Source organism: Bombina bombina, chromosome 3, assembly GCF_027579735.1.
Source record: "Bombina bombina isolate aBomBom1 chromosome 3, aBomBom1.pri, whole genome shotgun sequence".
NCBI classification, from domain to species: domain Eukaryota; kingdom Metazoa; phylum Chordata; class Amphibia; order Anura; family Bombinatoridae; genus Bombina; species Bombina bombina.
Window position 1 is genome coordinate 275,138,268 of NC_069501.1, and position 12,632 is coordinate 275,150,899.

A 12,632-nucleotide genomic window follows, 5' to 3' on the forward strand; every position below is an offset into this window, starting at 1 on the left:
TTTGGTGAAGACTGTGCATTTAATGCATAGGATATAATGTTTTCTTTGCTTTATAACTCAGATACTCACATGAATGTAGTTTAAACAGCAGCTTCACTGTGTAGTCATACAAATGGCTGCAATCAAGTATGACTTGTATAAGTGGAGATAGGCGGCACTGACCAGCAGCCGTGACAGACACAGAACGGGACATATCCAAAGATTTAAACACTGAAGAAAAAGGTAGAAAAAAATTAGACAATTTATTTGACAAGTATCTCAAATCAGAGGGACATGACATGACTTCAAATTTGTTCCATTTTCTTGGCATCCTTTGTTAAAGGAGCAGCAATGCATTACTGGGAGCTAGCTGAACACATTGGGTAAGTCAATGTCAAGAGGCATATATGTGCACCCACCAATCAGCAGCTTGCTCCCAGTATTGCATTTCTGCTCCTGAGCATATCTATGTATGCCTCTAAACAAATGATACCAAGAGAGCAAACCAAATTAAATAATAAAGGTAAATTGGAAATTTGTTTAAAATGACATGCTCTATCTAAATCATAATTTTGGCTTTACTTTCCCTTTAAGTATGCAAAAGAAAATAATGGCTACTTTTACTGATAAAATATATATTGGATCTGCCTGAGGAGCTTAACAGAGATGACATAGGCAAGAAGCAAGAAATATGTTGCCTTTCGTCAGGGGCGTATTAAGGCATAGGCCAACGAGGCCGGTGCCTAGGGAGGCAGATTTTCAAGGGGCAGCAGAATTTTGAGTTCCTAGGGCCACTCTACTGAACTCAGGACCGGGTGGCTAAATCAACCAATTACAAATGACTTAAATGGCTGGCCCAGCTATTGCTGTGCTATGGGCTTGTATGTGGATGTGTATGTCGTGGTGACAGTGGAGGCAGAGCTCACTTGCGCAGCCTGGCCTGGACTGAGAGGGAATGCAGTATTCTTCCTGACTCCACCGCGTGATTGAGACTCACACAGACTACACAGTGCAGTGTGCACTACACCGTGACCACACAGCATATGCCTTTCTCCCTTCAATACATCTTCATTAGGCATTAAAATACTTAAACCAGGGGTGTCCAAACTTTGCTCTCCAGAGGTTTTGGAACTACCTACTACTTTCCGATGATGCTCAGCCAGCATTTTATCTAACTGAGCATCATGGGAAATGTAGTTCCAAAACCTCTGGAGAGCAAAGTTTGGACACCCCTGACTTAAACGGATTAGTCACTAAATACTTGTACATTTACTGTTTGTCTATCTGTCATACATGCAAAGAATAAGTATTTATTGCTGAATCTATACAACTATGTGACTTAAAATACAACTGAAAATATGTTGTATGCATTTAATACATTCAGAAACAATACAAGTATATACTTTATTATGATTGTATCATGTGACTTTATCCCCTAGGATACAATTCCTAAACCTATCATAACTACTGTTGTATTTTAAGTACTTTTAAAGGCCAGTTTGTATATTCATTACATATTTATCCAAGCAGATATTTTGCTTAAATAACTGTCAATCGCCAAAGAAGATGTTTAAGGTTAAACAACTACCTACTGACAAACTATCATACAGTGAAGGATATTTTTTTCTGAAATAAACACTTTAATCATCTGACTTGCAATATAATGTATTTATATATATATATATATTATATATATACAGTATATATATGTGTGTGTGTGACCAGAGTGAATGCAAGCCCTGATGAACATCTACTTAAAAAGGCATTATTTTTTTTAATTTTTTACACCCTGCCCCAAAAATATTATGTCTAAAAAAAGGCCTTAAACCTGGGGTGGGGGGGGCAGCAGAATTTTGAGTGCCTAGGGCAGCACAAAACCTAAATACGCCCCTGCCTTTCGTCCTTGAAGTATGTTGTTAGCATTTTACAGTTGTTGGATACAGATGTCTTAATATATAACAATAGTTTTAATTGCTGCAAATTAAGGGCTAGATTACGAGCAGCACGCCAACTGTTGTTGCGTGAGCAAAAAGCTGTTTATTGCTGCTGTTTACACGCGTCTGGTTTTTCGCTCGTATTACAAGTTGAAAGCAAACATGAGCGCGTGAGCGCAATTTAAAGGGACATAATACTCATTATGCTAAATCACTTGAAAGTAATGCAGTATAACTGTAAAAAGCTGACAGGAAAATATCACCTGAGCATCTCTATGTAAAAAAGGAAGATATTTTACCTCACAATTTCCTCAACTCAGCAGAGTAAGTTCTGTGTAAAAAGTTATACTTCAGCTGCTGTCCAGCTGCAGGTTTAAAAAAAAGAAGAAATGAACAGCAGCTAATCAGCATCAGCAGTGCTGAGGTCATTAACTCTTTTACTGTGATCTCATGAGATTTCACTTAAAGGGAAACTGAGCCCAATTTTTTTCTTTCATGATTCAGATAGAGCATGCAATTTTAAGCAACTTTCTAATGTACTCCTATTATCAATTTTTCTTCGTTCTCTTGCTATCTTTATTTGCATCTAAGTTATTTTTTTTTGGTTCAGCACTTGTTTATTGGTCGGTTAAATCAATCCACCAATCAGGAAGAACAACCCAGGTTGTTCAGCAAAAATGGACCGGCATCTAAACTTGCATTCTTGCTTTTCAAATAAAGATACCAAGAGAATGAATAAAATTTGATAATAGGAGTAAATTAGAAAGTTAAAATTGCATGCTCTATCTGAATCACGAAAGAAAAAATTTGGGTTCAGTGTCCCTTTAACTCTCATGAGATTTCATAGTAAACTTCCTTAAACTGAATAGGGAAATAACAGGAGTGTGCATGAGGCTCAATCCCTTGCCTGTCCCGGGACAGGCATACTGATTTGCTGCTTAAAGTCCTTTACAGTGGGGTGTGAATACTTTTTTGAGGTAAAATATCTTTCTTTTTTTACATAAAGATGTTCAGGTGATATTTTCTTGTCAGCTTTTTAAAGCTATTCTGCATCACTTTCAAGTGTTTCAACATTTGGGTATTATGGCCCTTTAAGTTAACACATCTCAGGTTAGCGCGACCTCAGAGCTCTGGTTAACTGTTTCGCGATAGTAAACAGTCTCACAAAACACATAAAAAATATATTAAACAGCACAGTTACACTCATAATAACACCATCTAATAAAAGGTATTTGCACAAAAAAGTTATTAGGGCTCAAAAATATGAGGTAAGGAAAGGCCTTTAACATTGAAATACATACATATATGTATGTCAATATATGTCTGTATATGTGTACATATGTATTTATTTGTGTATATATGTATTTGTGCAAAATACCATCATATATATATATATATATAGAAATCTCTATTCATGAATAAATAGAAAATATTCTTCTATGTGAAGAACATTGGATTGTGAAATATTCATATTTTCATATCAGGTTAGCGCACTTGAGACTATGCAATGGTGTTTGCACGCAATATTCTAAGTTCAGCTTTTTACAAGCGCTGGGTTAGCGTGCGAGCAAAAACAGTTTACTTTCAACTTGTTATACGAGCGCAACCCGATAAAAGCTTACTTCTACCGCAGTAAACGCTTGAGCGGGAGTGTTAAATAGCGCTCCACTTGTAATCTAGCCCTATATGTTACTTAATAAGGAGTCTGATAGTTCAGTATTCATAGAGTAAGTTTGATATTTTAAGATGCTGCTGAGCTATTTTCATTATTTACAGATAAACTGATACTGCTTAGCAACACCTATAAACTATGTACCATTCCCACAGTTTGAAAACTGCATATTGTTTAAAAATGTGTTACAGGGACATTTAAGTCAAATTACACTTTCATGATAAAAGACAATGCAATAGTACTTTGTCTGAACTTCAAATGAATAGTAGATTTTTTTCTGACAAATTTTAAAGTTATGTCTGTTTCCACTCCTACTCTATCATGTGACAGCCATCAGCCAATCACAAATGCATATACATATTTTCTGTGAAGTTGTGCACATGCTCATTACGAGCTGGTGATTCAAAAAGTGTAAATATTAAAAGTAAAAGTACACATTTTGTTAATGAAAGTAAAATGGAAAGCTGTTTAAAATTGCATGCTCTATCTGAATCATGAAATTTTATTTTTTACTTGAGTCCCTTTAATTAGAATAAAACTCTAATAGTGTAAAACATTTAGAATCGGTCCCAAACTAAGATTGATATACATAGATATACTTGGTGCTCTGGAGAAGTAGGAGACATCATGGTCAGCAGGAGCTAAACCAAGATGGGTGTTAATACTGTTACTATACCCAGTAGGAGTCACTATATCTACCCCAGAAGGGAATCATCCTTTAGTTCATTCTGTTGCTTTCTTTATCTCATCTTTATTCTTTAGAATTTGTTCCCCCTTCCCTACCTAGATCACATTTGAGTGGTTTACATTTACTTCATACACTATATAAAAATATCACGCATTATAGTCATCTTAAAACTACATCAAGCAAGGTGATTTCAGAATAATGTCTTTGAAATCTTGAAGTGTCACAGAATAGGTTGCTTACTAGACCCAGTCCATGTGGTGCAAGGTTTTGTGTATATGGCTGTCTGAGGGTGTCTAGGGGTGCTTGTATGTGGGTGTCTGTAGGTGCATGTTTTTGTGTTCCTGTGGGTGTAGGTGTCTGTATGTGTGTGCATGTTTATATGTGGGTGCACGTTTATATGTGCGTGAAAAGAACTCCTGCTGGTGCCTGTTTATGTGTGCATGAGGATGTCTTAAGGTTTTTCAGTGGCCATATGTGTTCCTAAATGCATAATTGTGGATTCTGTGAGGTCAAACCCATGGAACATAAACTCTATGACACATTTTTGTGTCATCTGCCAACAGACATACCTTGCCCTTTGCTGATATCACTTATAAATATGTTAAACAAAATAAGCCCTAGAACTGACCACTGAGGAACATCACTAGTAACTGCCCCATTCGCTTTATGCCCTACATTTATTAAGATACTTCTATTCTCAAACTAGCATTCTACCCACGTCACAATTTTTTGAGTCTAGACCAAGGAAGTATGGTTTATGAATTAGCTGGTTGTTATACAGTGCCTGCACATCATCAATATTAAACCAAACAGATTGATGGTCACTGGGCCCTACGTTCTCACCTAAGGAGGGCCGATTTATGAAAGAGCGAGCGGACATGATACAATGCAGCGTATCATGTCCGCTGCACATCGATAAATGCAGACAGCATACGCTTGTGCAATGCCGCCCCTGGAGATATGCAGCCAATCGGCCGCTAGCAGGGGTGTCAATCAGCCGGATCGTATAGGATTGGGTGGATTGATGTCTGCAGCCTCAGAGCAGGCGGACAAGTTATGGAGCAGCGGTCTTTAGACCGCTGCTTCATAACTGCTGTTTCCGGCGGGGGCATCAAGCTCCATTCGGAGCTTGATAATTCAGCCCCAAAGACTCGTCCCATACTATATCACTGTTTGTTAGTAATAAACCTAAATTTTGATTTCAGATGTTTTGTAAGCAGTGCATAGTTACTTTTTATACTAGGTACATGGGAAAAAAATTATTGTAATGTCACTTTAAATATATGTATTAAAGGGATATTAACCCCAATTTTTTTCTTTCATGATTCAGACAAAGCATGCAATTTTAAGCAACTTTCTAATTTACTCCTATTATCAATTGTTTTTTGTTCTCATGTTATCTTTATTTGAAAAAGCAGTAATGAAAGGTTAGGAGCTGGCCCATTTTAGTTCAGCACCTGGGTAGCGCTTGCTAATTGGTTTGCTACATTTAGCCACAAATCAGCAAGTGCTACCCAGGTGCTAAACAAAAAAAAGCTTACATACTGCTTTTTCAAATCAAGATAGCACGAGAACAAAGAAAATTTGATAATAAGAGTAAATTAGAAAGTTGCTTAAAATGTCATGCTCTATCTGAATCATGAAAGAAAAAAATTGGGTTTAGTATCCCTTTAAGGAGTTAATTTAATATAATTTGTTTGATGTCTAGTTTTTAATGTGCAGTTATCCAGCAAGGCAAACATTCTACATAAAAGAAAAGGTCTGTTATATATAACATTTTGTCAGTCTTTTCTATTTGCAGTTGTTAGAAGGAATTTCATTAAATCTCAGAGCATGAAGCAAATCTATACTGCTTTGGTGGTGATGGAATCATAACTGAAATATTACAAGATATGCATACTGATTCTGACATAAAGATGTACCTAAGTCAGAGAGCCAGAAACAGACAACACACGCAGAAACATGAGTAATTCTTTCTTTGTTTTTTTATTATTTATTTCATCAAATGGAAATTCAACGTGTTGGACTATCTACAGGTGAAACTCAAAAAATTAGAATATCGTGCAAAAGTTCATTTATTTCCCTAATGCAACTTAAAAGGTGAAAGTAATATATGAGATAGACTCATTACATGGAAAGCAAGATAGTTCAAGCCGTGATTTGTCATAATTGTGATGATTATGGCTTACAGCTCATGAAAAGCCCAAATCCACAATCTCAGAAAATTAGAATATTGTGAAAATGTGCAATATTCTAGGCTCAAAGTGTCTCACTCTAATCAGCTAATTAAGCCATAACACCTACAAAGGGTTCCTGAGCCTTTAAATGGTCTCTCAGTCTGGTTCAGTAGGAATCATAATCATGGGAAAGACTGCTGACCTGACAGTTGTGCAGAAAACCATCATTCACGCCCTCCATAAGGAGGGAAAGCCTCAAAAGGTAATTGCAAAAGAAGTTGGATGTTCCCAAAGTGCTGTATCAAAGCACATTAATAAAAAGTTATGTGGAAGGGAAAAGTGTGGAAGAAAAAGGTGCACAAGCAGCAGGGATGACCACAGCCTGGAGAAGATTGTCAGGAAAAGGCCATTCAAAAGTGTTGGAGACTTTCACAAGAGCCACCACACACAGACGGATCCTGGACATGGGCTTCAAATGTCTTATTCCTCTTGTCAAGCCACTCCTGAACAACAAACAATGTCAGAAGCGTCTTACCTGGGATAAAGAAAAACAGACCTGGTCTGTTGCTCAGAAGTCCAAAGTCCTCTTTTCTGATGAGAGCATCTCATTTGTAAACCAAGGACCCAGAGTATGGAGGATGAATGGAGAGGCACACACTGCAAGATGCTTGAAGTCCAGTGTGAAGTTTCCACAGTCTGTGCTGATTTGGGGAGTCATGTCATCTTCTGGTGTTGGTCCACTGTGCTTCATTATGTCCAGGGTCAACGCAGCCGTCTACCAGGAGATTTTGAAGCACTTCATGCTTCCTTCTGCAGACGAGCTCTATAGGGATGCTGACTTCATTTTCCAGCAGGACTTGGCACCTGCCCACACTGCCAAAAGCACCAAAACCTGGTTCAATTACAGTGGTATTACTGTGCTTGATTGGCTAGCAAACTCGCTTGACCTGAACCTCATAGAGAATCTATGGGGCATTGCCAAGAGTAAGATGAGAGACATGAGACCGAACAATGCAGAAGAGCTGAAGGCCGCTGTTGAAGCATCCTGGTCTTCCATTACACCTCAGCAGTGCCACAGACTGATAGCTTCCATGCCATGCTGCATTGAGGCAGTAATTGCTGCAAAAGGGGCCCATACCAAGTACTGAGTGCATACAGTATACATGCTTTTCAGAGGTCCGATATTGTTCTACAGGTATGAACAATCCTTGTTCTATTGATTGCATGTAATATTCTAATTTTCTGAGATTGTGGATTTGGGGTTTTCATGAGCTGTAAACCATAATCATTACAATTATGACAAATCACGGCTTGAACTATCTTGCTTTGCATGTAATGAGTCTATCTCATATATTACTTTCACCTTTTAAGTTGCATTAGTGAAATAAATGAACTTTTGCACAATATTCAAATTTTTCGAGTTTCACCTGTAATATTGGCTATTGTTTTGTTCGGCGGGAAATTCAAAATTCTTTAACAAGTCTCTTAGTTTGAAAACACTGTGACGCTGTACAAAATCAAGTCACACACACACATACACACACACACATGACATGGGTCATTTAATGTTAAATAGAATAACCCACGAGAGAGAGAAAGAGAGAGAGAGTTAGAGAGAAAAGAGAGAGAAAATGGGAAAAATAGGAAGAGAGACACCAAGAGAGGACGTGTGAGAGACTGCAGACTCACCTGTGTGAAACAGATTGAGCTCCCATTCCATGTAATCAAATATTTCAACAGTTAACTGGAAACTGCACAAACATAACAAAGCAAGGTTTTAAGGAAAATGTAATTTAATTTTACATATCTAGTTAACATCCCATTTAACCCAATATATTAGTCATTTAGCATGTATCACTTGGCAGTATAATGTTTTAAGTTAAAGGGACACTGAACCCAAATTTTTCTTTTGTGATTCAGATAGAGCATGAATGTTTAAGCAACTTTCTCATTTACTCCTGTTACCAAATTTTCTTTATTCTCTTGGTATTTTTATATGAAATGCAAGAATGTAAGTTTAGATGCTGGCCCATTTTTGGTGAACAACCTGGGTTGTCCTTGCTGATTGGTGAATAAATGTATCCACCAATAAAAAAAAGTGCTGTCCAGTGTTTTGAACTAAAAAAAATGCTTAAATGCCTTCTTTTTCAAATAAAGATAGCAAGAGAACGAAACAAAAATGATAATAGGAGTAAATTAGAAAGTTGCTTAAAATTGCATGCTCTATCTGAATCACAAAAGAAAAAATTGAGTTCAGTGTCCCTTTAAACATTCACAGAAGATGACACCAATAGCTGTGCTAGCCATATGGCACTGTGCAGTATGCTAGCACGCAAATGGTTAAGAGATGGAAATGTCACCTCATTGGAAAAAAAGTTGAGCTGTGCCGTGGGCAGCCGGAGGCTCTTAGGTTAGCAGTAAAGCTACGGCAAAATAAAGGTGACTTTTACACAGTTATTTTTAAACTTGTGAATGAAAGTCACCTTTATTTCTAATGCTGGTAAATCCTAGCATTTTTAAAATGCTAGGATTTACCATCACTTTAAGTAGACTTCCAGCCAGCTCTGCTGTGACATTTTAAAAATTAAATATTAAATCTTTTTTTTCTGTCTTAAAGGGACATGAAACCCAAAATTTTTATTTAACGATTCAGGTAGAGTGTAAGATTTAAAAAAAAAAGTTTCCAATTTATTTTTATAATCAAATGCACCTTGTTCTTTTGGTATCAATTGTTGAAAGGCAAGTAGGTAGGCTCTGGAGAACTATATAGTAGCAGTTTTACAAGAATGCTTTTAACAGTGTTATACATTTGCAAGAACACTAGATGGCAGCAATGTTTGCTCAAAGTGCTGCCATACAGTGCTCTAGACATGAACGCTCTATCTGCCTAGGTATGATCTTTAACAAAGAATACCATGAGAATAAATAATGTGATATTAGAAGTAAACTGTATGCTCTATCTGAATCATAAAAGAAAAATGCTGGGTTTCATTTCCCTTTAATGATAATAACAAATATCATAGTAGTAAGTGACTGTCCCTTTAAGATGTATATTCAATTACTCCATTGTGTAAAATCAAAGTACTAAAACTTACAAATTATTAACATCATTCTCTCCAGCCTCATCTAGTTGTCTGTCCGTCATCTGCAGGTTACCAGGGAAACGTGGATTCTGCATGTATAAAATGTACAAGGGATCTATTTACAATGTGCATAGTATAGTACACAAAGTATACATAATAGATGAAATATTATTCAATTCAAATAATGAGAAGTGTTAATTAAGTCATCGGGCTAGGTTCATGAGAGGGCTTTCTTGTTAAAGGGATATAATAACCCACAATTTTCTTTAACCCTTTGAGTGCTAAGCACTTTCCCACCTGGGTGCTAAGATTTTTTAAGGTTTTTTTTATTTTTTTGAACAACATTTTTTTAACTTTTTTTTTTCAGACCCCCAAGACTTACACTATTGGAAAGGTTAGGCAATTACCTTTCCAATGGTGGGTCTTGGGGGTCTGTAGCTGCTTAGATGCCTGAGATACAGGCTTCTAAGCAGCATGCCCCCTGCTCCTATACTTAACATTGTTAAGTATAAATAAAGATGCACGGTGAAGTGATCACGTTATTGCGCATGACGTCACAACGCAAAATGGGAAGCCCCGGCGATGCCTGTCACTCTACAGGCATGATCACCGGGGTAGAAGCGGGTGGGAGCCCCCAGATCTCCCTCAAGGTGGGAGAGTGCTAGTGACGGCTCTGAGCCGTCATTAACACCAGAGTGGGAAACTCTGTGATGGCTCAGAGTCGTCATTAGCAATCAAAGGGTTAATGATTTAGATACAGCATGTGATTTTAAACTACTTTCCAATTTACTTCTATTACCTAATATGTTTAGTTGTCTTGGTATACCTTGTTGAAAAGGATACCTAGGTAGGCTCAGGAGCTGCTGATTGGTAGCTGAACATATATGCTTCATGTTATTGGCTCATCGAGTGCATTAACTAGCTCCCCGTAGTGCATTGCTGCTTCTTCAACAAAGAATACCAAGAGAATGAAGCAAATTAGATAATAGAAGTAAATTGGAAAGTTGTTAATAATGGTATGTTCTTCCTAAACCAAGAGGGAAAATTTGGGGTTTCACGTCCCTTTAAATCATGTTCAAAATGCATTGAAGCTCGCACAGCTTTTCTAGGGTTCATTTTTTGGGCCATTACCCTACATTGTTGAGTTATGTGCCCCAATACATGATCTGACAGCAATTAAGAACTGATGGCAATGTGGAAATAGCCTTCATGCATACTGCTACACACCTGCAAAATGGCTTTTGTAAATGTTAGGAATGGTAAAATATTCACGTCTGTTTTATTAGGGTAGAGTGGTCTCAAAGGATATAACTAGAACCGTCTCAGAACCCTCACAGAAGCGTTCTAGAGGGAAGGTCAGAGTTTTTCAACTAAACTTCACTTAATCATCAATTCATAAACTATTGCCCTTATGAAATATTTTGTCTCGCGGTTAAGTCTCTGTGGTCAAGGGTGTTATTTGTTTTGTTTTTTCTTTCATATTTGAATAAAGTTTTGAGGACGTTTCTGTGATGTCAGAATCCTTGACAGTAGAACTTGTTCTATGCAGCAAGAAGTTATCAGCTGTGATAAAGATCGGAATCCATTGGTTACAATCGTGCAGCCATGATGAAGGGTGGTTACAAGTCTCTTTGAAATCCGGTATTTCCAGTTGTGATGATTTGGCAAGTTTTGTTTAGAAATGTTTTTGTCTCGCAAACAAGTTTCATTAAGTCTAGGGCAAGCTGTGTCAATCAGATAGTCAGAAGTTTGCTGGAACCTACCTTTGTGTGAAACTCCATTTTTGTATTTAGCAGCTTGAGGTAAATGCTGCAAAGTTGTCCGTAGCCTTCGCTAAGGTGGCCCTGAAAAACAAGACAAACAAATACTGAGATCATGAACCTGTAAGAATGAACAGTTCAGGAAAATACAAAAATCCCATAAGGCTTAGGCGCCAAATCAGCTGGCATCAGAATATGTCACATAAGAGATCAAGTGATTTCCAGTCTAAATAGGGCTAGTAAAATAATAATGTGATAAAAACAAACTTACCCACATCCTGCACATGTCAATTAGCTCATTTTTATAACGCAGAGAGTCCTTCAGAACCTGAAATCAAAGATCATACACTATGATTTGGGAAAATATGAACAGGCTCTCATTGATCAAATACATTTGAAGTTAAAGGGACATAGAAGTGCAAAAAGCTGTTCTAATGTTAGAGCATTTTATTGTTGAACTTTTGCTTACACATAAATGTGTTTGTAGGGACATAATGTTCGAAAAATTACATATGCTAGATCATTAGAACATGAAATTTTAAGACTAGCGACCCTACACTACTGTGTGTTTAATCCCCGCAAAGCTTGACCAGAGCATGGTTGGACCTGAGTAAAAAACATTGCTGATCATATCAACAGAGCTCGCCACATAACTAGCGCTGCTGATTGGATTAGAGGTTGTAATTTTTCAAGCTTTAACGCCTAAGATACCAAGAGAACAAAGTAAATTTAATAACAGAAGTGAATATTAAATAGTAATAAAATGACATGGTCTATCTGAATCTATCTGAAATGTTGCATATTCATAAAGGAAGCAGAAAGGGCACAAGTTGTGGTTAGTCATGAGCAATCTTTTAAGTCTTAAAAAAATTAGTGAAAGTATAACATTTTTGCAGTTCCTCATTTTTTTTAACCTGTTAACAACATTTCTTGGTCCCAAATCAATCCATCAGGCATACATTAAAATCCACTGGAAGTGTATCCCTTTTAATTAGATAAGACACCTAAATTAGGTATGTACCATAATTGGAACACATGGATTTCTAACACTCCAATTGCACAATCTTGAAAAAAAAAAAAATAAGAAACATGATTTTGTTTTTGTTTTTTTTAATGGGACAGTATACTTGATACTTTTTATTGTTTAAAAAGATAGATAATCCATTTATTACTCATTCCCCAGTGTTGCATAACCAACACTGTGACATTAAAGGACCAGTCAACACAGTAGATTTGCATAATCAACAATTGCAAGATAACATGACAATTCATTATTACTTAGTCTGAACTTCAAATGAGTAGTAGATTTTATTTCTGACAATTTTAAAAGTTATGTCTT

At 36.9% G+C, this 12,632-nt stretch overlaps 1 protein-coding gene across 1 annotated transcript in view; it reads right to left on the minus strand.

The window, feature by feature from the left end:
• HIP1 (huntingtin interacting protein 1) overlaps positions 1-12,632 on the minus strand; it is a 199,677-nt gene that overhangs the window by 121,317 nt on the left and 65,728 nt on the right. The window contains 5 exon segments of the mRNA XM_053706297.1: positions 70-210; positions 8,140-8,201; positions 9,546-9,622; positions 11,297-11,377; positions 11,565-11,621. Coding sequence (XP_053562272.1) covers positions 70-210; positions 8,140-8,201; positions 9,546-9,622; positions 11,297-11,377; positions 11,565-11,621 — 418 coding nt within the window.